This window comes from Macaca nemestrina, chromosome 3 (genome assembly GCF_043159975.1).
Source record: "Macaca nemestrina isolate mMacNem1 chromosome 3, mMacNem.hap1, whole genome shotgun sequence".
NCBI classification, from domain to species: domain Eukaryota; kingdom Metazoa; phylum Chordata; class Mammalia; order Primates; family Cercopithecidae; genus Macaca; species Macaca nemestrina.
In genome coordinates this window covers 30581667-30609185 of record NC_092127.1, presented here as the reverse complement: position 1 = coordinate 30609185, position 27519 = coordinate 30581667, and the positions used below count along the sequence as shown (strand labels likewise).

General features: G+C 41.6%; 1 protein-coding gene across 6 annotated transcripts in view; it reads left to right on the top strand.

The window, feature by feature from the left end:
* The first annotated feature begins 5362 nt into the window (after positions 1-5362).
* Positions 5363-27519, top strand: part of LOC105488645 (Rap guanine nucleotide exchange factor 2) — a 259652-nt gene continuing 237495 nt past the window's right edge. For 4 of the 6 annotated variants that reach the window (XM_011752894.3, XM_011752890.3, XM_011752891.3 and 1 more), the window contains exon 1: positions 5363-5515. In XM_011752894.3, the coding sequence (XP_011751196.2) occupies positions 5447-5515 (69 nt within the window). In that variant the 5' untranslated portion in view covers positions 5363-5446. The remainder of the gene's footprint in view (positions 5516-27519) is intronic. The other 2 variants (XM_011752893.3, XM_011752892.3) reach the window with 1 other exon arrangement.

Here is a 27519-nt window from a genome sequence, read left to right as displayed (position 1 = left end):
TTCAATGTCAGAGTAGAGCACACAGAGAAAAAAGACTTGGGTTTGCAACCGGAATTCATAACTCTCGCTGTGAGATCTGGCAGAGAGGCACTCCTGTTTGGTGTAGAAGGTCCCCTCTAGCATCCCCCCTCCCCATGGGGCAAGGAGTTCCATACTCTCTGAGCACCTAGAAGCCTGGTCCTGACTGCCCTGCCATCATCTTCCAAGGCTGGCCCTTGGCCAGAGGAATCACCAAGGACTGGCTTTTTTGAGAGGTGTGATATCACTTAGATGTGTAGGCTGGGTTGTCCTTTTCTTTTTCTTGAGATGGAGTCTCACTCTGTCACCCAGGCTGGAGTGCAGTGGCTTGATCTCGGCTCACTGCAAACAACCTCTGCCTCCCGGGTAAAAGCAATTTTTCTGCCTCAGCCTCTCAAGTAACTGGGACTACAGGCGCACGCCACCACGCCTGGCTAATTTTTGTATTTTAGTAGAGACGGGGTTTCCCCATATTGGCCAGGCTGGTCTTGAATTCCTGACCTCGTGATCCGCCCACCTCAGCCTCCCAAAGTATTGGGATTACAGGCATGAGCCACTGCACCCGGCTGGGTTGTCCTCTTATGTGTGAACCTTTCCATGGGATAGGACGAAGTTGAGATGGAAAGAAAAAGAGATTCCAGTTGCAGACCAGACACCAGTACTCCCTGCAGCAGTACTTCCCCAGTTAATTTGTAGCTTTTAGTATTTACGATAGACTATATGGGTCCCCATTTGTTAGCTGGCTCCAGAACTTTCTAAAGTGAAAGGCAGGCCCGGAACTAGGAAAAGTCATGTAGCTTGTTTTAGCATCAGTTCTTCACCTGTAAATAAGAAAACACTGTCCCACTAGCCTCAGAAGATTGCAATGATGAGAATAATCTTAAATACAACTACCATTTATTGAGTATATACTGTTGTTAAACCACTATGCAAAGGCACTTTGCATGTATTATCTTGGATCTTCACAAATCTTCACGGTATGCAACTTTTTCTTTTTTTGTGATAGGGTCTTGCTCTGTCACTCAGGCTGGAGTGCCATGGTGTGATCATAGCTTACCGCAACCTCGAATTCCTGGGCTTAAGATAGCCTCCCACCTCAGCCTCCTGAGTATCTAGGACTGCAAGTGCACCCCACCATGCCCAGCTACTTTTTGTTTTCGTTTTTGTAGAGGTGGGGGTCTTGCTATGTTGACCAGGCTGGTCTTGAACTCCTGGCCTCAAGCTATCCTCCTGGTTCAGCCTCCCAAAGTGCTGAGATTATAGGAGTAAGCCACTTTGCCTGGCCTGACTATTCAATTTTTACTCTCTTTTTATAAAACAGAAAACAGGCTCAGAGAGGTTAAGTTTCCTCTCCCAGTCTTCTCCCGCCAACCAGGGACACAAGGAAGATAATGTATGTAACAATCTCATACAAATACAAGGTAACATGAACTACTTCATGTATCCATTTAATACATATTTGTTGGCTGCCTGTCTTGTGTTGAGGATACAGCAGTAAATAAAAGGGACAAACATCCCTGACTTAGAAGCTTACATTACAGTGGAGGGATAAAACAATACATAAAATAAATAAGTATAGACGGTTCTCAATTTATGATGGTCAAGAAATTGACTTTCGATTTTTCCACTTTATAATGGGTTTATCAGGGTATTAAGTGCATTTCTGACTTACGATATTTGTGACTTACAGTGGTTTATCAGGATGTAACCCCATCATAAGTGGGTGAGCACCTGTACAATATATAGTATGTTAGGTGGTAAGTAAAGCAAGGAAGATAACCAGAGTGTATGGAGTTACAGGGAAGGTGAAATTCAAACAAAGATATGACAATGGAGGAACAACATTCTATATTTTGGTTGTTGTGTGTGTGCATTTTTCTTTTTGTTTTTGTGGGTGCAAGTGGGGTGGGGAGAGGGGGAGAGATAATCCACGCAGTAGAGGGAACAGCAGATGGAAAGGTCATGAGACTGGAATTTGCTTACTGTTTCAGAGACAGCATGGAGGCTAATGTGCTTGGGAACAGAATAGTAGGAGAAGATGTCAGAGAAATAAAGGTCCATAGGTCATTCAGGCCATGGTAAAGACTCTGGCTTTTAGCTCGAGTGGTATGGGGAGCTAAGCAGAGGAATGATTTGAGAAGAAGTGAAAAGAATTCACACTTTGGCGCTGCGTTGGAATGAACTGTATGGCAAGCAAGGTTAGAAAGAAGGGGACCAGGCCGGGCGCGGTGGCTCAAGCCTGTAATCCCAGCACTTTGGGAGGCCGAGACGGGCGGATCACGAGGTCAGGAGATCGAGACCATCCTGGCTAACACCGTGAAACCCCGTCTCTACTAAAAATACAAAAAACTAGCCGGGCGAGGTGGCGGGCGCCTGTAGTCCCAGCTACTCCGGAGGCTGAGGCAGGAGAATGGCGTAAACCCGGGAGGCGGAGCTTGCAGTGAGCTGAGATCCGGCCACTGCACTCCAGCCCGGGCTACAGAGCAAGACTCCGTCTCAAAAAAAAAAAAAAAAAAAGAAAGAAGGGGACCAGGTGGGTGGTTATGACAAAGTGCTGGCCAAACATGATGCTGGATTGGACCAGGGTCATGGCAGTAGAGGTGGCAGATAGAGGTTAGAGTTCAGATATGGTATTTTGGAGGTTGAGCTGACGATTTTTACGGTCACTTTTGAGGTATAACAGAAAGAAAGGAGTCAAGGAAGTCAAGGTTTTCATCCGGGCAATGAGAATAGTGTAGATGTGATTAACAGAGGATGGGGAAGGTTGTGGGTGTCGGAGACAGGAGATCTGGAGCCTGGTTTGCACATGTGAATTCTGAGATGTCTATCAGACACCAGGTGGAGATGTCAGTTATATTTTTTCACTTCATTGGGTTTGAATTCTTTTATCTGCCTCTCTTTTTTCAGAGCTGTACTGGCACTTATTCATGTTCCTCTGCTTTCAAGGTAGTGGCCTATGTCATAGAGAATTTGATGTTGGGGCTCAACTAAGAGGTGAAAGAGAAATATAGAGAAGCAGTTACAGCAAGAGTAATATAAAAAGGTCTATAGACACAATTTGTAACTCAGATTCCATTTCACAAGGTTGGGCAGGGACAGTGCCTTCGCTAGGAAGTCACACAAGCTGTTTAGTGCACACAGGTGACTTAAGGAACCCCAAAATGTTAGCTGACAATCTATTCCAAGTGTTTAAACTAGATGTTGACAAACATGTTTGAAAATTTGATGAAAGTTCAATGTAGTAGCTCATACATAAAACTCATTGTCTCTATAGATATCAAAATATGAACTTATGGGGGGTGGGAGCAAACAAAAATAAATCCCTGGGACGAAAACAGCAGAGTGGTCCCCGATGCTTGGGCTGATCTTACACACCTCTACGTGGCCAGGGCAAGGAGAGGAGGGGAGCTGAGGGAAGCAGCAGGAGCGGTGACATCTTGAAGGACCAGGTATTGTTTCTGCACCAAGTGAGTCTGGTTTGGAAATTTGAGCACCTAGAGGAGGTGGTTTGTTCTGTCCAAGGCAGAGCCAGATCTACCAATAAATGTTTCTGATTATGTCACAGAACTTGACATCCTGGTCCGTCGCTAAGGAGTGATCCCCTTTAAATCTGGAGTGTTTGTTGGTCTAGGGGTGGTAGTGGGTCTGGTGTTGAAACCTCTCTGCCTAATTTCGTGGTCATTTTACTGTCTGAGGTGCCAGAGTGGGCTTGGAAAGCAGGGGAGGGTGCAGCAAATTACAAATAAGCAAAATAAATCCTAAGAGGATTTATCGCCACATAAGCAACTCGCACCCAACTCTTGGGCTCCAAAAGAATGCCCAGTACAGCCCGCGTTGGTGGGCCGGTCTTCTGCCCGGGGTTAGCTTTCAGTCCCGGGGCGGCGGCGTGGCGTCAGGAGCTGGCGGGGAGCGGCGACCCGACGCGGCTGGGTCTCCTAGTAGGGCGCGTCGGGTGTGGGGAGGGGGCGCACGTGAGACAGTGGGGGGGCACTGCGTGAGGAAAGCCCTGCGCTTCTCGCCGGGGCACCAGGACTTGCGCCCCCTCCTCGGGTCCAGGCCGCGCGAGGGACCCGCCAGCCCGGCCGAGGGCTCCGCGACCCCCTAGCGGCCCGAGCGCTGCTCACCTGGGCGCCACCGAAGGTGCTGGTCAGACGCGAGGGCGCGGCCGGCCGGCGGGCGGGGAGCGGGGAGGCGGGACCCGGCGCGACGGGGCCGCCCCGCCCCGCGATGATGCGGCGGCCGCCGACTCGCCCCCGCGCTGTCACTCATTCCTCACCATGGTTGCAGCACAAAGCAACAAGCCCCGGAGGCTGCTTCCTCCCTGAGGAGCGGCTCCGGCGGCCGGAGAAGGCGCAGGAGGAGGAAGAGGCGGAGGAAGAGGAGGGGAATCGCCGCTTCCCAAACACTCTCTCTGAGGGGGCTGTGCGCGGTTCGCGGCGCTCGGCTCTTGGCCCTCGGACGCCCGCTGCCGGGAGTCCAAACCCGGGCTGTCCGTGGCCCCCTCTTCCCCCTCCCCCGCCCCGCGCAGACGAGGAACAAAGTTGCCGAGAGCGACTGGGCCGGAGGGCTGCAGCCCGGGCCGGGTGCTCTGGCCGCGGCGGCGCCGGCGCCGGCGCCGGGGCAGCTCCGCTCCGGGCGCGCTCATGGGGGGAGGCGGCGGCGGCGGAGCCCACAGCGGCGGCCCGAGCAGCAGAGGCGGCGGCGGCGGCGGCTGGGCGGCCCGAGGGGATGCAGCAGCAGTCGGGAGGGACGGCCGAGCCCAGTAGACAGAGACCAGAAGCGGCGGCCGAGGCGATCGGGCTTCGCAGCGCCCGGACCTGAGCCAGACCCACCCGGTCCGTCCTCCCGACCGGCGGCCGAGGCACCCGAGCGCCCGAGGACTGGGGACGCGGAAGATCCAAGTGATTCTCGGAGACCCCTGGGCGGCGGCACAAACCCCTGAGAGGAGGGGGCGACCCTCAGCGCCGTGGGGGAGGAGGCTCCGCCTGCCCGCAGCCCTCCCCACTGCCACTCGTACCTCCCTAAAAATAACTCGGGCTCGCTGGGGCCAGGAGGAGCCGCCACTGTCCCCCGAGTGGATCTGGGGAGGCGTGTCGAGCCTGGGCCGGAGGGAGCCGGCGGAGCGGCGAGGAACAGGAGGAGGAGGAGGAAGAGGAGTTCCGCCTGCGGGGCGCACCGCACGGCAGCCTAGGGGCGCCGCGACCCTCCCGGCTGCGTCCAGCGCCCCTCGCGCCTGTGCCGCGCTCCCTGCCGCCGGGCCCAGCCAAGGCGCCCCCCCCGCGCGGGCCCCGCGCCGCCGTCGCCGCGGTTTGGCTGATTAGCCGCGGGCGGGCGGGCGCAGCGCGCAGGGCGGAGGCAGCAGCGGCGCTGGGCCGGGAGGAGGCCGGCCAGGGTGCGGAGCGGCCCCAGCCCGGCCCCCAGTGGGGAGATGGCGTCCTACGTAGATAACAGCTTCCGCCAGGCGGTGATGAAGAACCCCCCTGAAAGGACCCCCCAGGTGAGAACGCGGCGGCCGCCTGCACTTGGCCGGATTTCTGCCTCGCAGGCTGCGTCTGCCCCTGTCCTCCCACCTCCTTCCTGACACAGTTCGCCCGGAGCACCCCACTTCTTGCATTAGGACCCCCAACTGCCAAAGGCATCTCACCTCCGAGTCTTTTACTCCGCCTATCCTTATTTTATTTTTCCCTCTCCTTGACATTCTGCTCCTTAACGCTCCCCTACCCATGACTGACCTTTCCCCCCATGTGGCCCCGCCGAGAGACAGACAGAGAGAGAGAGAGAGAGAGTGTGAGAGTGTGTGTGTGTGTGTGTGTGTGTATTCTCTAGCTTTCCTTCTCCCCGGCCGCCCTCGGTGGCCTCTGAATATCAGGGGTTGGGGTCTCATCTCCCCTCGGCCAGCGACTCTCGCTCCCTCTGACTTCAGATCCGTTCCTCCCCTTGCAAGTGACCCTTGGAGTTCAGTGGTGTTTGAAAGGTATAGGAGGAAACCTGTACGGTTGTGCTAAAGACAGATCCGTGCTGACCTTCTAGTAAAACATTGAGGTGTTTATGTATAGTTTACTGTTTTGCTTTTGTTTTTCGAAGGATACTGCTTTCAATTGAAGAGAAAAAAAAGTTGAATAGCTAGGTTAATGCTTTTAGTTTAAATTGCAGACATAGCTGCAGAGCAGGCATGTTCAAATACACCCTCGGGAAGGGCACCCTGCGGATTCTTTTGGTGTTGCACAACCTTGTCAAAATTAGATAAGTTTGTTAACCTTTATACATTTGTTTACCTGCAGGCTTATTCTCTTACTTGTAGCGGCTGATAGGATTGGATTTGGTTGTCTCAAGTTTTACTGGAGAGGGGGATATTTTATGAAAATGTGGTAGCTTAATTTTCTCCCCTTTTAGTTGCTGACTGGATAATGACGCATATTCCTAAGCGTTGGGATGGTGACTACAGGAGGTCCTGCCTGCCAACCCTCTTAAGACAAATAAGCCCTCCTGATCCTTGGGACCATCAGACGTTTAGGATCTAATGCTTGAAAGTGTTGCTTCGCTTGTTAGGTGTTGGATGCCATCTGTTCAAATCCAAATGCTCTCCTTCTCTCATGTTGATTATTATTTACTGTGGGGAGAACATAATAAAATATAATCTTCCCCTGGCTGCTTTTGGACAAGCCCCAAGAATGGCACCTGGTACCGTTTTTGATTTTTCATTTTCCTTGATGGAGCTGTCACATCTGGGAGATCATGGATAGATTGCACATACTTATCAAACGTGTGGAAGATGGCTGTAATTTTACAAGAAAATTTATCTCAGTGTCTCCAGAAAGTTCCCATTTTAAAAGACTATTTTTATCCCAACAAGGAATGTCCTGCTTTGATCTTGTTCTTCTCTTGGTGTTGCACGCGCTGCCTCTCCTGTGTCTTTCTCATTTATTTGTTTTAAAATTGTCAGTTGGATCAGTCTTCTGCATCTGAAAATGCACATTCCCTGTCTCAGTGTGAAGGAAAAGCAGATTTCAGTGAGATATTTCATTTCCTTTCAAGAATATTGTTTTAAGTGCCAAGTGAAATTACGCATGCTGAGAGTATTGGAACCTACCAAGGCTGGTCAGAAAATGATGTCAGAGGCCTTTGGTGGAAATTAGAGAGGGGGAAGCGGTGCATTTGGTTGATTAGTTAGAAGAATAACAATGACTAAAACCTACTATCAGGTTGGGAGGCGGGTCACCAAATAAGACTAGAAGAGACAAAACCTCCACTGTGACTGTGGGCCGACCGTGTCAAGTAAATGAACTGTTAAACTTTCCTGTTACCCTGCCAGTTGTGTAGAATAGAGTAAAAACTGACCCAACACAAAACTTGGCCTGCGCCAGCTACTACTAACCCCACGACATGAAAGCTTTATTGACAGTCGGAAAGCAGCACATTTGCCCCACCAGACCGTCATAGAAAAAGTAAACATAAGGAAACCTACCAAACATTTCAAACATTCCTAAGTGTCAGCCCTATTAACTTTGATGTTCGTTTGGTTATTACTACAAAACCCCATGTTTATTTGTTTTCAAGAGAAAGTTGTTCAGAATGTGAACGTTTTCCATCTTTACCTGACTGGCCAGGAGTAATCTTCTAAAAATTTGAAATTTACTCAAAAGTTATATATATAAAGTTTTTGTAGAAGGTACTTTTTATGTTAAGAATGCTTTGTTAATGGAACGCTGGAAGATTTTCCATACAGCCTTGTCTTATAAATGTTTGTGAGTTAGAATTTTTAATATTAGAAAAGCAACCTTGTTAAATAAGCTTGATATCATGAACAGAAGGACAGGAATTAGGAAAGGTTTGCTGTTGTGCTTCTTTCTGTTTCTGAGGATAGACTCGATAAAGGAGTTTGTGTGATTCTCGTTATAGGCAAAAGGAAAAGAATTGGGGAACATATGTAATTTTTTTTCCTCTGCTATTCAATTCTATTTGTTTTTTAAAGTCTTGCCGGCCTCATTCATTTCCCAAGCTCCGTGAAAACATAGTTTTGCATTTAGGTCAATCAGTTGCCTAGAAGTAATCCTGATGTCATTAGTGTAACCTAAGAAGTTGGCTTGAAGAGAATCTGGGGGTGGGAAGAGTACTAGGAACTTTCGTAAACTGGGAGCTTTTCATGTCCACCTGGAAAATGGAAACACATTTTGGTTATATCTTTAGAGAGGGGGAAGAGTAAGGAAAAATACCAAAAATTATCATCGAAGTTTTAGCCAGGTTATACATAGTTCAGTTTCAAGAGACTATCACTGTTTCACCTGATATTCTGAGAGGAGGAAAAAACTCTTTAATCCAATGTGTATCCCATATTGTGTGTCTGGAAACCTGGCTGAGTTCTAGTCAATGGGGCATTGTATTCTAAATAACAAACTTCCTTGAAAATAATGAGCCCTGAAAACATTCTATTGATACTTCTCAGTGCACCTCTGTTGAAAAACTCTTAAGTTTTTCAACTCTTAAGTAATTGCTTTATTTAATTATTTGGGTTTATGTCTTTAATCACTTAAATGAGAAGCTTGGTCACCAAGGCAATTTGGTGAAGTAAAAGATTGTAAATAAATTACAAACAGCTTTTATCCCCCAAGGCTTATACAATAAAATGATTTTTCTAAACCATTTTATTAACTTGTTGAGTTCAGGCCCTTTGAAATTGCTTCTGTAGAGTGTTTAAATGCATACTGTTTTTGGTTTTTCAGGTGAAACATCTATTGCAAAATTGTTTCCTCTCTTTAAAGACCTAATGTAATGCATTTTTAGCTAGTTGTAAAAGTTACTTTTAAAAATGTTATGTGTAAAATAACCCCCACCCCATCTCCTCCTAGTTAATAATCTTACTTTTTTTTTTTTTTTTTGGCTATTATAACTTTTGATGTAGTTACTAACCCATTAATGTGTTATAAAGAATACAGGACTTAATTCATTGCGAAGTCACTCAGTAGAATTCATCTTGAGTCATAATGAGAGGGCTGAAAAAAATAACTTTAGCCCAGAGAACTGTAAATTATGAGAAACGGCATGAAAGAGTATCTGACAAATATTTAACTTTCAAATCTACTGGAAGAATTGTGTCTGTTATGGTTAAATTTTCCATTTGAGTTTCTTTTTACCATTGTTTATAAGCAGACTTGTATTTGTCAGCTTATACTTTCATTGCATTTTAGCCCATTTTGGGGCTTTAGTAATATTTGTTTCTCAAGTAGTTTTTGTTCATAGAATACAACTAAATTATCTGTATGCCATTTAAAAAGCATATCTCATAAAGAAATGATTGGCCACAAGCAGTTAGATTTCATCACAATGACATTTGAATTTCTTGGTACAGAAATACATTTGTAACGGAAACATGAACTTCAAACTCTGTTGGCATGTGACTTTGAACAAATGAGAACTTAAATTTATGATAAAAAATATTAACGTTCCTTGCAATATTGATAGAACCTTAGTCGCCTTCAAATAACCCTTTAAACATTTAGTAATTAACAGTTCCATTATTAGCTTTGCATATCTTGGCTGAGATTCAAAATGAAAATCTCTCCAACTGCAATGCTGTATGCGGATACTGGTTAATGCAGGTGCAGTCATTCCCAAATGCTGGAATTTCACAGGTTTTTTTTTTTTTTTTTTTTTTTTTTTAAGGAGAAGATGACCACCTTGGTTTTTCTCTCAAGAAGGAACATAAAATCAAAACTAGTTATGACTTCTTATTGCTATCATTTAATCTCACTGTTTTTAAGAAAGGAAGGATGCACTGTTATTCTAAATCTCGGTTTTGAAAGAAAATATTGTTTGCGTCACAAGAAAATTCACTGCAGTTTTTCATTTAAATTTTACTTTGGACCTGAAAAAAACTTATTTGGGTAGATTTTGGATGATTCAAAGAATCACAATAAGGTCTTTCTTTGGTCATATTTGATGAGATGGGGTGCTTTCAGGATGGTGTGGCCACAGACCAAGTTTGGTAAGAGAGAGAGAAATATATATTTGGAATAGGGTCTTGCTTTGTTGCCCGGGCTCACTGCAGCCTCTATCTCCCAGGCTCAAATAATCCTCCCACCTCGGCCTCTTGTCTAGCTGGGTCTACAGGTTTATGCCTCTGTGCCTGGCTAATTTAAACAATTTTTTGTAGAGATGAGGGTCTCGCTTTGTTGCCTAGACTGGTCATGAAGTCCTGGGCAGAAGTGATCCTCCTGCTTCAGCCTCCCAAAGTGCTGGGATTACAGGTGTGAACCACTGCACCTAGTCCATTGGTGATAATTTGAAATTCAAGTAACATAAAATTGTAATGGGATATGCCTCAGATATAAATGGACTATCTGAAATAATGAGATGATAACCTTCTAGAAATAAAAACTCTGATTTTGCTTGACTCATATGAAAACTTAATGAGGAAAAAAAATTACTCCTTTTTTGTAAATTTTATATGGAAGTAACTTTGGCCAGGAGTGGTGACACACATACCTGTAATCCCAGCACTTTGGGAGGCTGAGGTGGGAGGATCTCTTGAAGCCCAGGTGTTCAAGACCAGCCTGGGCATCATAGCAAGGCCCCGTTTCTATTTTTAAAAAAGGTAAATTTGATTTAGACTTAGGAGATATGGAAACCACTGAAAATTATTGGTCCTTAATAATCTGTATTTTATGGGATATTCCTTCTCTTCACTCTATTTTTGGTAACAGTTTCTTTGTCGGTAAAATGATAATAGCTTTCTGAGGTTTTGTGGATTAAGTGAAAGTACATTATTTAGTGTAATGCCTAATGTTAGTCCTCTTTATAGCATATTTTATAAAATATCTATTATTTAACAGGCCTTGGGAATTCAAAGATGAAATGTGTGTCCCTTAAGTAACTCACTAATCTATTGTTATCTTATAAGTAGGTTGTAATTCATTAGTGCTATAACACCTATCCTATGACAGCACTGAAGAGGATATGGACTTCCTAGATGAATATGTATTGAGTCGTAGGGGAGTAAGAATTCACTTACCAGTGAACTAGCAGACATGAAGTGTATTCCAGATTGACCTACTGTCGTATGAGTAGCACACATGGTAAGACGACATGTGTAGATGTTTGTTGAGTGTGCAGGGAACAAGAGGACTGAGGAAGGGATGAGGAATGATTACTGGCGTTTAGAAGCTTATGGTTTGTGAGAGTAGGGAGGAGATCAAGAGTTCTGTTAACGACTGGTGTTCATTTTCCTGGCTTGAGATGGTTGGGAGGCTGAATTACACAGTGGTGATGGATTAGAAATATTGCAGGAGTAGAATCTACTGGACAGGCTGGCTGAATGTGTGTACCTTTTATATCTCATTATATTAAAACTATGCTTGAATTATACCAGTGCATCCTAATTATGGCACAGGATGATCATGGATATTTCATAGTTCATGGGAAAAAAAATCCAAGTTGTTGAATATAGTATTCTTGATTTGTAAGATTTCTCACACTATTTTTTTCACTTAAACATTAGTATCTTCTACATGTACATTCTGGGAATCTAGTTTGAAATATCTGGTTCATCATATAGTTAAACTAGTCTGGGTGCTGTGGCTCATGCCTCTATCGCAGCACTTTAGGAGGCCGAGGCAGGTGGATCACTTGAGGTCAGGAGTTCGACACCAGCCTGGCCAACATGATGAAACCCCGTCTCTACTAAAAATACAAAAAAATTAACCGGGCGTGGTGGTGGGTGCCTGTAATCCCAGCTACTCGGGGAGACTGAGACGGGAGAATCACTTGAACCTGGGAGGCAGAGGTTGCAGTGAGCTGAGATTGCACCGTTGCACTCCAGCCTGGGTAACAAGAACGAAACTATGTCTCAAAAAAAACAAACAAAACCCAAAACACCACCGTATAGTTACACTAAATATATTTCTTACTCTGTAATGATAATGTGATTTCCAAACATTTCATCATTTGGAAGAGTTGGAGAACTTCTAAATTTAAGCAGGCAAAAATGAACTTATTTATATAAAAACTCAAAATTGACTCGTGATGGCACAATGTAATGATGGCATTGAGTCTTTGAGAACAGTTTCTTACTCCTCTATGCCATTTTTTGTTTACATAAATTAACTGATATTGGTAAATTAGGAGGAGAAGGAATTTGTAGTACATACACTTGATCTTTTGTAGCTTTATCGGAGCTAGAATATATATATATATTTATATGTATTTATGTAGTTAAAACTATGTTCAAGTGATTATATCAGTCATTGTGGGAAGAAAAATAAGTTTATTGCCACATTATTTTGACTGTTAAGATTTTTATTTTTTCAGGAAAAAAAAAAACCACCCCTGTTTTCACATGCAAAATTGCCACCACCTACTGAATTTTAAGAGGGGTGTGTTTCTTGCTATATTCAGCTGTTTCCTTTTTCCCTCCAGTCTGTGAAAGAATTTACCCTGGGTGCGGTGGTGGTGGGGTTATTGTTTTTTTTGTGGAGGGAACAGCTTGGTTCTTGGATTTTAAGTTGTCCTGGCTCCACCTCTTCTGTACTTTAATATCCATTATGTATAAGAAGTGTTTTGGGAGAGTTAGTGTCAATGACTTGAAGTGGAACTTTGTTTTGTCATTGGAACTAAACTCCTCTTCCTCTGGCTATTGTTTCTCATTGCTTTCCTTCCACAGGTTGAAAATAATGGACTGTGGAGCTTTAGAATTAAAATAAGTGAATAAAAATTTACATTTTGCTGCCATTTGCAGTTTAGTTGACAAACCGACACAGTATAGTATCTGCCCCTTGGCACCTTTCTGTTCTGTAGCTCATGGTATTTGTTTCCACCCGACATAAAAACTAAGAAGAAAGATAGAGAACACTGAACAAGAACTAATCATTAGGTCATTCTGGGAAGGCCTGATAGTAACTTTCTTAGAAGCTAGCAATCAATGGATCTGAGAGGTTTATGGTACTATGGTGATTATCTGATTTCTCCTAAAAATTCATTCTAGATTTAAGACTCATTATTTTTTAAAATTTATTTTATTTTTTAAGTGGAATCATTTTCTTTCTTAAACTTTTTAATGCTACATTACCATCATTATTTGCTTCTCAAATTGTCCCAAATTTGGCCATTGGGATTCCCTTTTATATATACAGTCATTAGACTTCCTTCTGATTTATATAGTTAACACTGTGTTCAAGTGATTATGTCAGTTATTGAATTATCTCAAATAATTGAGGTAAATTTAGATTCATATACAATTGAAGGAAATAATGGGGAGAGATCCTGTGTACCCTTTACCCGGTTTCTACCATTAGTAATAGCTTATAAAACTGTAATGTAATATCACAATCAGGATATTGACATCAGTGCAATCAAGAAACAAAGCAATTCCAGCACTGCAAATGGTTCTTGTTGGACTTTATGGCCACAGTCACTTCCCCACCCCACCTCTGGGGATCACTGATCTGTTCCATTTCTATAACTTTGTCATTTCAAAAATGTTATTAATTGGAATCGTGTAGTATGGCCTTTGGAGATTGGCTCCCCTCCCCCTGCGCAGCATCATTAAGGCTCGTTACCTTTTGGTTAAAATGAATTTCTGTTGTTGTTAGTGAATAGTTTGGCCTTGTGCTTCCAAAATACCAGTAATGTCTGAGGATTGGGGGGTTGGTGGTAAAAGGTAAATGGGTTTAATAGTGACAATGAAGAGAAAGTTTTGTGATAATGTGTATAAATATAAAGCAAAGAGCATAAGGTCTTGGGTGAGCAAGAGTTGTGATAGCATACTACATTTGGGAGATTTTGATATATGTATTTCATTTTCGTATTTTTTTTTTGTCATAATGGAAGTAGTAAGGTTAGCCTTAGCCTTCATATTCTCCAATTGAAATTTAAAAAATAAATCAGAAGAAAGTCTAATGACTGTATATACAAAAGGGAGTCCCAATGGCCAAAATTGGGACAATTTGAGAAGCAAATAATGGCAGTAACGGAGTATTACCCCTAGGGAAGAAAATATCCATGAGCCCATAGTGATATAAGTAAGTAATTGAATAAAAAGCAGGAGAAGAGACAGCTCTTTGTTACGGTGGAATTCTAATTAGAAAATGAAGGAATGATGGAAATCGAAAATCACCAGCAGGCAAACACCACAGTAGCAGTTGCTACAGGCAAGAATCATCAATGGATGCCAAAATTAGTGGGTGAAGGTATGATGAAAAATAACATCATAGATCATATCATTGGGATATTTGCATAGTCTCAAAATATCTCCCCCACACAATTAATTAACTATAAAGGAAAAAATCAATACTTAATAGTGAAGAAAACTGCTGACACCAAATTAACCAGATCATCAAAGTAATAAGTAATAATAATAGTAATAAGACATGTCAACATCATGTGTCTCCTGATATAATGTACTGAGACAGAGACATCTCTGGTGTTCTTAACTAAAAATCAACCTAAGTGGAGCAAATATCAGACAGACTCAAATTGAAGGACATTCTACAGAATAACTGGCCAGTACTCCCCGAAAGTATTGAGGGTGTGGAAGATGAAGAAATGCCCAAGAACTACCATACATTGGAAGAAACTAAGGAAATGTGATAACCAAATGCAGTGTAGGATTCTGGAATTGATCCTGGACAAGAACAACAACAAAAAATTATTAGGATGACTGATGAAATTGGAATATTTAGATAATTTTACCGCAATTATTGTAGATGCTAAATTATAGGAAGCTGGGTAAACAGGGGATCTTTGACCTGTTTTTTAAATAACCTTTTTTACTCTAAAATTATTTTAAAATTCAAAGTTAAAAAAGGGAAGCATAGCTTTTGAAGTATTTTTTTGTGATCCTGAAAAGGGGATGCCAAATTATTACTTTTTAAAAAATCTTTTAGGCTGAGCATGGTGGCTCACTCCTGTAATCCCTGTGCTTTGGGAGACTGAGGCGGGTGGATCACTTGAAGTTGGGAGTTCGAGATGAGCCTGGCCAAAATGGCGAAACCCCTTCTCTACTAAAAATACAAAAAATTAGCCGGGCCTGGTGGTGCATGCTTGTAATTCCAGCTACTTGGGAGGCTGAGGCCAGAGAATGACTTGAACCCAGGAGGTGGAGGTTGCAGTGGGCCGAGATTGCACCATTGCCCTCCAGCCTGGGTGACAGAGTGAGACTCTGTCTCAAAAAAAAAAAAAAAAAAGCAAAAAGAATCTTTTTTTCCTGTTTGATAATTTACTCTTAATGAAGGGCCTAGTACCTTTTAAGTGAGTATTTTGTATGTATTGGACCACTAGTAAAATGGTTGAGGCAGTATATATATTAGTTGGAGAAACTTGAAAGCACACACACACATAATAGCTAATAAATAAATGGATGAAAAGAGATAAAATAGGTTTATTTATTTTATTTTATTTATTTTTGCAACAGGATCTCACTGTGTCACCCAGGCTGGAGTGCAGTGACATGATCATGGCTCACTGCAGCCTTGTCCTGGGCTCAAGGATCCTCCCACCTTAGGCTCCTGAGTAGCTGGGACTGCAGGCATGCACCATCATACCTGGCTAATTTTCTTTTTTTTTTTTTTTTGAGATGGAGTCTCGCTCTGTTGCCCAGGCTTGAGTGCAGTGGCGCGATCTCAGCTCACTCCCAACAACCTCCGCCTGCTGGGTTCAAGTGATTCTCCTGCCTCAGCCTCCTGAGTAGCTGGGATCACAGGTGCACACCACCATGCCTAGCTAATTTTTGTTATTTTTAGTAGAGACAGGGTTTCACCATGTTGGTCAGGCTGATCTCGAACTCCTGACCTCATGATCTGTCCACCTCATCCTCTCAAAGTGCTGGGATTACAGGCGTGAGCCACTGTGCCCGGCCCTAATTTTTGAATTTTTTAAGATCTGGGTGTTGCTATGTAGCCCAGGCTGGTCTTGAACTTCTGGGCTCAAGTGATCTTCCCCTCTTGGCCTCCCAAAGTGCTGGCATTATAGGTGTGAGCCACCTTGCTTGGCCAGAATTTTAACAATTTATTCACCTTTATTCCTACCTGAATTTTGTTGATATTCCCAAGACGGAGTGTATTTTATCAGTGTTTAATGTTTTGTGATTCTGAATTTAAGTAAATTAGAATATTTGGTATAAGAAAAATTGTAGGAAATAGAATATTCCATATATGTTAAGCAAAATAGAAAAATTGTGGTAGTAGTTTAAAGAAGTCAATCCCAGTGAAATTTAAATTGTGAATTCCCTCTTCCCCATTTTTTTCTTTCCTGTGACCTTAAAAATTCTTTAAATTGTTACTTTTGGTAGGAGTGAGGGGGTGGAAGGGGAGGGAAGGGAATGAATGGAAGGGGTGTGTTTAAAAAGTCTAGTCAGAGGCACTGTTACAGCTATGGATAATAGTGTTATCTAACCTGAGTATATTGAATACTTTCATCTAGATGTCTTAAAAGGATTTTAGTAGGATATAAAAAGAAAAGAAAAAGGAATTTTAAAAATCAAATTAAGGCAAACGGTCTCTACACATTTTCCCCCTCATATGTATGCCTTTACATTTAGGTTATGAAGTCAGCCCCCCTCCCCAATCGCATGAATTAGCCAACTGTCTTTCCTTTTTTTATTTTTTGGTGGTAAATACCAGAGAATGAATGCTGTTTTTAATGTTACAGATTTTTTTCATAACTGAAATTGGTGTTAAAAGATTGAATTAAAAAATATGAGACCTAACATTTTAGATAATTGTAAATATAATGTAAACAGGAAGGTATTTACTATTTTTAATAATAAAGACATAAATCCCTTGTTTTCTGTATTTTAAGAAACTTTTGCTGGTATTTGATGTTTTAAATAATAAGTTGCATTTGAGGGCACAAATGAAAAAGAAAAGAGCAGGCCAGGTTTTGAAGTAACTAATTGTATAAAATAAAATGAAAAATGTGTAAACATACAGTTGTGGACTAAACCTATTTGACATTTATCCATTTCTTCATAGAGAAACTATTTGAATTCTGCAAGGCAAAAAATTTCTGATTTTTTTTCCTCTGAGCTACTTCATGCATTCTTACAAAGTCCATTTCCTTTTAAACGGAGTCAAGGCCGGGCGCGGTGGCTCAAGCCTATAATCCCAGCACTTTGGGAGGCCGAGACGGGCGGATCACGAGGTCAGGAGATCGAGACCATCCTGGCTAATGCGGTGAAACCCTGTCTCTACTAAAAAATACAAAGAAACTAGCTGGGCGAGGTGGCTGGCGCCTGTAGTCCCACCTACTTGGGAGGCTGAGGCAGGAGAATGGCCTAAACCCGGGAGGCGGAGCTTGCAATGAGCTGAGATCTGGCCACTGCATTCCAGCCTGGGCGACAGAGCGAGACTCCGTCTCACCAAAAAAAAAAAAAAAAAAAAAAAAAAAAAAAAAAAAACCCAAAAAACACAGTCAAATGTATTAGGGAATATTTGGTCAAATTGTTAAAAGTATTTCTTTGCTACCTGACTTCAAAGTATTCTGCAAAGATACAGTAACCAAAACAGCATGGCACTGGTACAAAAACAGACACATAGACCAGTGGAACAGAATAGTGATCTCAGAAATAAGACCACACGTCTACAACATCTGATCTTTGACAAACCTGACACAAAAACAAGCAGTGGGGAGAGGATTCCCTATTAATAAATGGTGCTGGGAAAACTGGCTAGCTATATGCAGAAAATGGAAACTGGACCCCTTCCTTACACCTTATACAGAAATTAACTCAAGATAGATAAAGACTTAAATGTAAAACCCACAACTATAAAAACCCAGAAGAAAATCTAGGCAGTACCATTCAGGACATAGGCACGGGCAAAGATTTTATGATGAAAACATCAAAAGTAATTGCAGCAAAAGCAGCAGTTGACAAATGGGATCTAATTAAACTAAAGAGCTTCTGTACAGCAAAAGAAACTATCATCGAAGTGAGCAGACAACCTACAGAATGGGAGAAAATTTTTGCAATCTACCCATCTGACAAAGGCCTAATATTCACAGTCTACAAGGAACTTAAACAAATTTAGAAGAAAAAAACAATCCCATCAAAAAGTGGGCAGAGGACATGAACAGACCCTTCTCAAAAGAAGACATTCATTGCAGCCAACAAGCATGGAAAAAAAAGCTCAATATCACTATCAGTAGATAAATGCAAATCAAAACCACAGTGAGATACCATCTCACGCCAGTCAGATGGCAGTTATTGAAAAGTCAGGAAACAACAGATGCTGGTGAGGCTCTGGAGAAATAGGAATGCTTTTGTGGAAGATGGTGTGGTGATTCCTCAAAGACCTAGAACCAGAAATATCATTTGACCCAGCAATACCATTACTGGGTATATACCCAAAGGAATGTAAATCATTCTCTTATAAAGATACATGGAAGCATATGTTCATTGCAGCACTATTCACAATAGCAAAGACATGGAATCAACCCAAATGTCCATCACTGATAGACTGGAAAAGAAAATGTGGTACATGTACACCATGGAATACTCGGCAGGCTGTGAGATCATGTCCTTTGCAGGGACATGGATGGAGCTGGAAGCCATTATCCTCAGTAAACTAACACAGGAACAGAAAACCAAACACTGCATGTTCTCATTTATAAGTGGGAAGCTGAACAATGAGAACACATGGACACAGGGAGGGGATAACACACACTGGGGTCTGTCAGTTTTAGGGGAGGGAGAGCATCAGGAAAAACAGCTAATGCTTGCTGGGCTTAATAACTAGGTGATGGATTAATAGGTGCAGCAAACCACCATGGCACACTTTTACCTATAACAAGCCTGCACATTCTGCACATATATCCTGGAGCTTAAAATAACAAAAGTATTTAAGTTGTATTTTTTAGTTACTGTATTGAAAAATGGCTTCATCAAATTTATGCATTTCTGAATGACTAGAAATGAGTTTTAAAAACTCGTGAGTTTGGTCAGGAGATCGAGACCATCCTGGCTAACACGGTGAAACACCGTCTCTACTAAAAATACACCATCTCTACTAAAAATACAAAAAATTAGCCAGGCGTGGTGGCGGGCGCTTGTAGTCCCAGCTACTTGGGAGGCTGAGGCAGGAGAATGGCGTGAACCTGGGGGGCGGAGCTTGCAGTGAGCTGAGATCGTGCCACTGCACAATCAGAGTGAGACTCCGTCTCAAAAAAAAAAAAAAAAAAAGTTAAAAAAATTGAAATATAGTATCATAGAATGCCAATAATTGAAATAAGGAAGAATTTGATAGCATTTCTGTGTTTCTAATCTTCATTCATATCTGATCCCCATCCTGTTTTTGTGTAGCTGTGAGAGATTGAAGAGCAAGCTTTAGGGCAAGCATTTTCTATGTGTCTGTTGCTTGGGTTTGGGATACCACAAGCTTCATTTACAATGAGTGTGCTGAGAGACCCAAAAGTTCTTTATTCCCATATGTGAACCTCCCAACCTAATCGTCACCTGATACTTAAGTTGGAATGGGTGAGAATTCCTATCTTGATTCTGTTTTCTCTTGTGTGGTTTAAATCTACATCCCATAGTTAGAGAAAACTCTGTGGGAGGCAACATGCTAAAATCATTTCATTTTAAATGTCCTTGTTCCTCCTTTACATATTCTGCAATGGTTGGTTTTTTTTTTTTTTTTTTTTGTAGTTATAAGTTCATATCTTTAATTTTAATTGTATTCATAGAATACTTGTTTAGAGTTTACTGTATTTCCTTCATATAACCTAGTGGTTATAATCTTGGGCTCTGGTGTCAAACAAACTGCTTTGTGGCCTTGGGCAGGTTACTTCACCTTAGTCTGAGGCTTTTTGGATTTCACAGCCTTAAAATTTCACAGCACTGGGCATTGACATTTGTTCGTCACCTATTTATTATACCAAGTAAGCATGGTTAAAATACACATAAACTTGCTATCCACTAGCCTCATTTAAGAAAGGATATTTTACTGTCATAAAAATAGGAAGGTCATAGTTTCAGAATAAACAAATATAGCTTTGTTTTGCTATATTCTGGTTTTTTTTCAAGGATTGATGAAATTTTCACCATGGGTGGGTATTGTAATATTACCAATCTCCTATAATTGTGAATATTAATACATTAATACAGGGGTACCCAACCCCTGGACCACAGACTGATAGCAGTCCATGGCCTGTTAGGAACCAGGCCACACAGCAGGAAGTGAGTGGTAGGTGAGAGAGTGAAGCTTCATCTGTGTTTACAGCCATTCTCCATCTCTGGCGTTACTGCCTGAGCTCCGCCTCCTGTCAGATTAGCAGCAGCATTAGATTCCCATAGGAGCACAAACCCTATTGTGAGCGGCATATGCAACGGATCTAGGTTGTGCACTCCTCATGAGAATCTAATGCCTGATGATTTGTCACTGTTTCCCATCACCCCCTAGTTGCAGGAAAACAAGCTCAGGGCTCATGCTGATTCTACATTATGGTAAGTTGTATAATTATTTCATTATATATTACAATGTAATACAGAAATAAAGTGCACAATAAATATAATGTGCTTGAATCATCCTGAACCCCCCCTCCACCCAACTCTGTGGAAAAATTGTCTTCCATGAAACTGGTCCCTGGTGCCAGAAGGGTTGGGGACCTCTGCATTAGTGTATATTAAAGTTCTTTTTTTTTTTTTTTTTTGAGACAAAGTTACGCTCTTGTTGCCCAGACTGGAGCGCAGTGGTGCAGTCTCAGCTCACCGCAACCCCTGCCTCCCAGGTTCAAGTGATTTTCCTGCCTCAGTCTCCCAAGTCGCTGGGATTACAGGTGCCCGCCTCCACGCCTGGCTAATTTTTGTATATTTTGTAGAGACGGGGTTTTTACCGTGTTGACCAGACTGGTCTTAGACTTCTGACCTCAGGTGATCCACCCTCCTCGGCCTCCCAAAGTGCTGGGATTACAGGCGTGAGCCACCACGCCTAGCCCTAGTAAAGTTCTTAACACAGTCTCTGGCATTGAATATTTACTCTTCTTCTTATTATTTTTCAGTAGTTGATATTCGTTACTCTTTTACTTTTTCCCATAGATAACTTTTCATCATTAGTTTAATGACTAATTCATCAAAGTGATTTTAATATGTTGATTTGATAGACTTGATTTATAGCACAGATTGTGTTAGGTTTGCAGGTTGCCAAGAACTGCACATAATAGGGGTTAACTCCAGGCTTATTTTTTTTTTATGCAAGAAAAAATCTAAAGGTAGACAGTGCAGGGTTGGGTTGGTGTAGATGCTCAAGGATGTCATTTAAAGAAACTGGCTGAGTCTTCTCTTTAGCAAGCAATTTTAGTCTTCAAAGTCACAAAATGGTAGTTGCCTCAACAAACAGGAAAGGAGAGGGGTAGGTGTTAAATCCTTTCCTTGGTGTTTTGTCTATTTTGAAGGAAAGCCCTCTCTAGAGACTTATTGGCTAAGACTGTATCACATGGCTACTCTTGGCTGCCAAAGAGGCTGGAAATTTGAGTGTTTTACTTTTAAGCCTCGATAGTACAGAAAGGCAGGAAAGAAAGACATGAAGATTAATGGGTGCTGTGAGCTGATGTATTTCTCCAATTTACTTTGCATAGAAAATAGATGATTGTAATAAGCTTATGCAGTGATTCTCAGGAGACTTCTTTGAAAGTCTTATTGAATTATAGAGTTATATTACTGTAGCTACAGTTATGGAATGCAGATATATTCAACTTCTTGGTTCACTTATTAGGCATATGGTTATTAATTTTTCGAATCTCAGTCTCATTTACAAATAGGGATAAAAATACTAGTGGGCGAGCATTATGTGTAAATATTATAAAACTGTATGTAATGTTAAATATTATCATTTCTATGGTAGATGAGTTCTAAACATCCCATCTATTGATTTGAAGATATTGGCATATGATATTTTCTAAATCGGTTCCTTTTGTTTCAGATTTACTCTATTTAAAAAATTCCAGAAATGTATTTCATTTTTTTGGGTGCTCCCAAAAAGTACAAAAGTATGTACTGATATGTCTACTTGTAGTAATATTTTGTCATTTTGCTAGGACTTCAGTGTTTCATTTGTCATCATTCCGAAAAGCTGAATCATCACTTCTTTTTTGTTTGTTTTTTGAGTCAGAGTCCCTGTTGTCCAGGCTGGAGTGCAGTGGTGCAATCTCGGCTCACTTCAGCCTCTGCTTCCTGGGTTCAGGTGATTCTCGTGTCTCAGCCTCCTGAGTAGCTGGAGTTACAGGTGTGTGCCACCATACCTGGCTGATTTTTGTATTTTTAGTAGAGACAGGGTTTTGCCATGTTGACCAGGCTGGTCTTGAACTCCTGGCCTCAAGTGATCTACATGCCTCGGCCTTCCAAAGTTCTGGGATTACAGGTGTGAGCCATTGTGCCCAGCCAAATCGTCACTTCTTATAAATATGTATTTTTATATAGAATATACATAAAAGCTAGTTAAATAGATTTTTGCACTTTGCTTACATCACAACTTTATGTCTTTAAGAAAAAGTTTCATATTGGTTGTTATACAGGACTAGCTTTGATACTAAAACTTTAAGAATGCATTGTGTTCTATCTTAAGGTGGGACATATGATGTGTTATGGGCTTTTTCTGATAGCATTCAAGATTTATATACATAAACTGCCCTTAATCTTTTATAGTGGGATCAGTTAAACAATTTCCTATCAGAAGCTAATGGCTAGAAATGTTACTGTTAAGAGTCTACCATTTATCATCTTTAAATCTATGTTTCCATAAATTATTTCTTTTGGTGGGACTATATAATATATGCCTGAATTTGGAGTTTTAATTTAGGACTCGGTTTTTCTTTAAAATTGATTAACTTGAACTATGTCTATCATTCCCACTAAGCTGAGAGTTTATTAGGCTGAGACTTACTGTCCATCTTTTTTTTAAATTTTTAAATTATTTTATTTTATTTTTGAGAGGAGTCTTGCTCTGTTGCCCGACTGTAGTGCAGTGGTGCAATCTCGGCTCACTGCAACCTCTGCCTCCTGGGTTCAAGCGATTCTCCATCCTCTGCCTCCCTAGTAGTTGGGACTATAGGCACCCACCACCATGCCCAGCTAATTTTTGTATTTTTAGTAGAGACAGGGTTTCACCTTGTTGGCCAGGTTGATCTTGAACTCCATCTCAAACTATCTGCCCACCTCGGCCTCCCAAAGTGCTGAAATTACAGGCGTGAGCTCCCACACCCGGCCCATCTTTAAAGCTCAGTACTTGCTCAACCTCTTAGCACAGAATTGGAGCTGATAAATGTTTAATGACTTGATCTTGATTTCCTGAGATTTCAGACTTGGTGGTACAGGGAAAAATGTACAGTTGAAGCTTGAACAACATGGGTTTGAATTCTGTGGATCTCCTCATACATGGACCTCTCCCCTCCCCTCCCCTTCCTCTTCTCTCTTTTTTTTTTTTCCTTTCCTTTTTGAGATAGGGTCTTGCTCTGTCTGTTGCCCAGGCTGGAGTACAATGGTGTGATTAACAGCTCACTGCAACTTCAACCTCTTGGACTGAAGCCCTTCTCCCACCTCAGCCTCTGAATAGCTGGTACTACAGGTGTGTGCTACCATGCCTGTAGCTAATTTTTAATTTTTTTTTGTAGAGATAGGGTCTCGCTGTGTTGTTCATTCTGGTCTCAAACTGCTGGGCTCAAGCTGTCCTCCTGCCTTGGCCTCCCAAAATGTTGGGATTACAAGTGTTGAAACTTCAATAAATATGTTGAAAAGATTTTCGGAGGATTGCCACAATTTGAAAAAACTTGCAAATGAACTGGAAAAATTATGAATAATTATGAAAAAGTAGGTATGTCATGAATGCATAAAATATTTCTGGGTACTAGTCTATTTTATATATGACCATAAGATGTAAACAAATCTATTACAAAATGTTAAAATTTATCAAAACTTACGGACACTTACAGATTGTACATAGCTCCATTTGAAGTCTAGAGAAATGTAAACAAATATAAAGATGAAGCATTAAATCATAACTGCATAAGATTATTGTGCATACGGTACTACTGTAATAATTTTGTAGCCATCTCCTGTCTCTTTTGTGTCATGAGTATGGTTACTCATCTCTCAATGAGGAGTTTGTCCATCAGTAAACTGCATATTGCAGTAAAAAGTGATCTTTTGTGGATCTCCTATATTTTTCATGGATTTTGGTGCAATACTGTAAACCTTGAATAACATCATGGGACCCATACAGAGTGCCACTGGTGATGCTGGAAGTCTTCCCAAGAAGCAGAGAAAATTCATAACATTATAAGAAAAAGTTGGATTGCTTGCTATGGACCATAGATTAAGGTCTGCAACTGCAGTTACCCAGAATTTCAGATAGGCAGTTCATCTTGCAAAGATTATTTTTATTTTTTATTAAACAAATTTAAGATATTGATAAATACAGTACTGTAAATGTATTTTCTCTTCCTATGATTTTAATGACATTTTCCTTTCTTTAGCTTACTTTGTTGTAAGAAAACAGTATACAATACAAAATATGTGTTAATCGAGTGCTTATCAATAAGGCTTCTGGTCAACAGTATTAGTAGTGAAGTTGTGGGGAGTCCAAAGTTACATTCAGATTTTCAACTTTGTTAGGGTTTGGCACCTCTAATATCTGAGCTGTTCATGGGTCAGAAGTTACCCACTTCATGGATTAAATTTACTCACTGAGTGTTAGCAAGATTGTCTTTGGCTTTTGCGATGGAACACTTAATTTGATATTTCTCTTTCGTGATGCTGAAAGTGTTAATTCTCTTATAGTTTGCATATATTCTATAAAAAGGATCTTGTTCCCTGCCTTGGTGGTTACAAAGTTGGTTTACCAGCTTGAAAAAGTTATTAATACCAGGTTAAGTATTTTATTTGAGTTTAAACTGTGTGTACCTGTGGGTGGGATATGGATTTTCATCTTTTTTTTTTTTTTTTTTTTTGAGGTGGTGTCTTGCTCTTTTGCCCAGGTTGGAGTCCAGTGGTGTGATCTCGGCTCACTGCAAGCTCCGCCACCCGGGTTCCCGCCATGCTCCTGCCTCAGCCTCCAGAGTAGCTGGGACTACAGGCGCCCGGCTAATTTTTTGTGTTTTTAGTACAGACGGGGTTTCACCATGTTAGCCAGGATGGTCTTGATCTCCTGACCTTGTGATCCGCCCGCTTCGGCCTCCCAAAGTGCTGGAATTACAGGCCTGAGCCACTGCGCCCGGCCGGATTTTTATCATTTTACTTTTGTTGTTGTTTTGTTTTGTTTTCTTGAGATGTAGTTTAACTTTTCTTGCCCAGGCTGGAGTGCAGTGGCGCGGACTCGGCTCACTGCAAACTCTGCCTCCTGGGTTCAAGCCATTCTTATGTCCCAGCCTCCCAAGTAGCTGGGATTACAGGCGCGTGCCACCACGCCCGGCTAATTTTTGTATTTTTAGTAGAGATGGGGTTTTGCAATGTTGGCCAGGCTGGTCTCAACTCCTGACCTCAGGTGATCTGCCTGGCTCAGCCTCCCAAAGTGTTGAGATTACGGGCGTGAGCCACCGCGCCCGGCCTTTGTTGTTGTTGTTGTTAGATGTACTAAGTTTTTCTTTCCTCAATTATCTCTTGGACTCTTGATGAGAACTTTCCACTGATTTCAGGGCACAAGATCTAGTAAGTTGGCCGGGTGCGGTGGTTCATGCCTGTAATACCAGCACTTTGGGAGGCCGAGGCGGGCGGATCACCTGAGGTAAGGAGTTCAGGACCAGCCTGGCCAACATGCAAAACCCTGTCTTTTGTAAAATACAAAATACAAAAATTAGCTGGGCGTGGTGGCACGTGCCTGTAGTCCCAGCTACTCGGGAAGCTGAGGCAGGAGAATCGCTTGAACCTGGGAGGGAGAGGTTGCAGTGAGCCAAGAGCACACCACTGCACTCCAGCCTGGGCAACAGAGTGAAGACACCGTCTTTAAAAAAAAAAAAAAAGTCTAATCAGTCTTCTGTAATTACAAGCCTGTAATCTTTTTGCTGAAGATGTATCTTTACGCAAAGAAGAATGAAAAGGAAGAGACTCATCCCAGCCTAGTTTCCCTGTTACTTAAAAACAGCCAAGACAAAGCTCTTTTGTCTATCTTGGTTATTTTTTCTTCCTAAATATAGCCAAGCAAGGACTAGGACTTGCAGTAACTCTCAGAAAGTATCTGTTGATGATCTTTACAAATACACTCTGAGGGCAAAAAAGAAATTTTATTCTACAAATACTGTTATTAACATAACTTTGTAAAACTTCTTAAAGACACTAGGTATAATAGATACTATTTATTATTGTTCATCTGTTAATGTTCATCCAGAATGGTTTTTCCACATCACACACTTTTGCTTACGGAAGGACATATTTTTGTCTAGGTTGCTTTCAGTTTTCTAGCCTAACTTCCTTGAAACTATCTGTGGTGTTTGCCTAGGTGGTTTTTTTTTTTTTTTTTTTTTTTTTTTTTTTTTTTTTAAGAAATCAAAAGTTAGATGAGAGGTTTTAATAAAGTTTTCTTCCTGCATTAGGCTTTGGTTATTAAACCACACACAAACAGCTATGATATTTTAGAGGCCATCAGATATACCACACCCCAATCTGGCATATGTTAGGTGCTTTGCTCAATAAATCTGCACAATCAGTTGATTTAGTTTACGATTGAGAAATATTTTACTACTATTTTACCTTATTTAAAATGATTGTAGGTATATTATATCAACCTTGAAATTGGAGTCAGAGATAAGACTGTTTACTCTTTATTAAATGAGGTGCATTTCCTTATCTCGTGTCAAAACAGAAATTTACCTGAGTTTATTTTCCGTTTTCTTATTTGTAATATGCTATGGAATTTTGTTCAGTAGCTTCTACTTCTTGGAAACCGCAAAGATAAATAATGGGCTATTATGGGCCGGGTGTGGTGGCTCACATCTGTAATCCTAGCATTTTGGGAGGCCGAGGCAGGTGGAAAACGAGGTCAGGAGATGGAGACCATCCTGGCTAAAACAGTGAAACCTCATCTCTACTCAAAATACAAAAATTTAGCCGGGCGTGGTGGCGAGCGCATGTAGTCCCAGCTACTCTGGAGACTGAGGCAGGAGAATGGCGTGAACCCGGGTGGCAGAGTTTACAGTGAGCCGAGATTGCACCACTGCACTCCAGCCTGGGCAACAGAGCAACACTCCATCTTAAAATAATAATAATAATCATTAGCTTTTATAATCTGTGCATCTATGACAATTTTATCAATATATGTTAAGAAAAAGAGGTTGTTCCAATTGGATTTTGGTTGTTAGATGTGAAATTACTTACTTGAGAGCATTTGCTGTCATCATGGTTCAGGAGAGACACTGACCACTCAGAATTTGGCAACAGTATCTTGCCAGTGATGTTAAGTATAACTTTGTAGAAAAATGCTAATGAAAAAGTTACTACAATGTGTCTGGTATCAGAACTCAGCACTTCCCAATAGAAATGTTGCTAGTGTTTACTCTCCTTTAACTACTTGGTCAAAAATAACTGGGTGA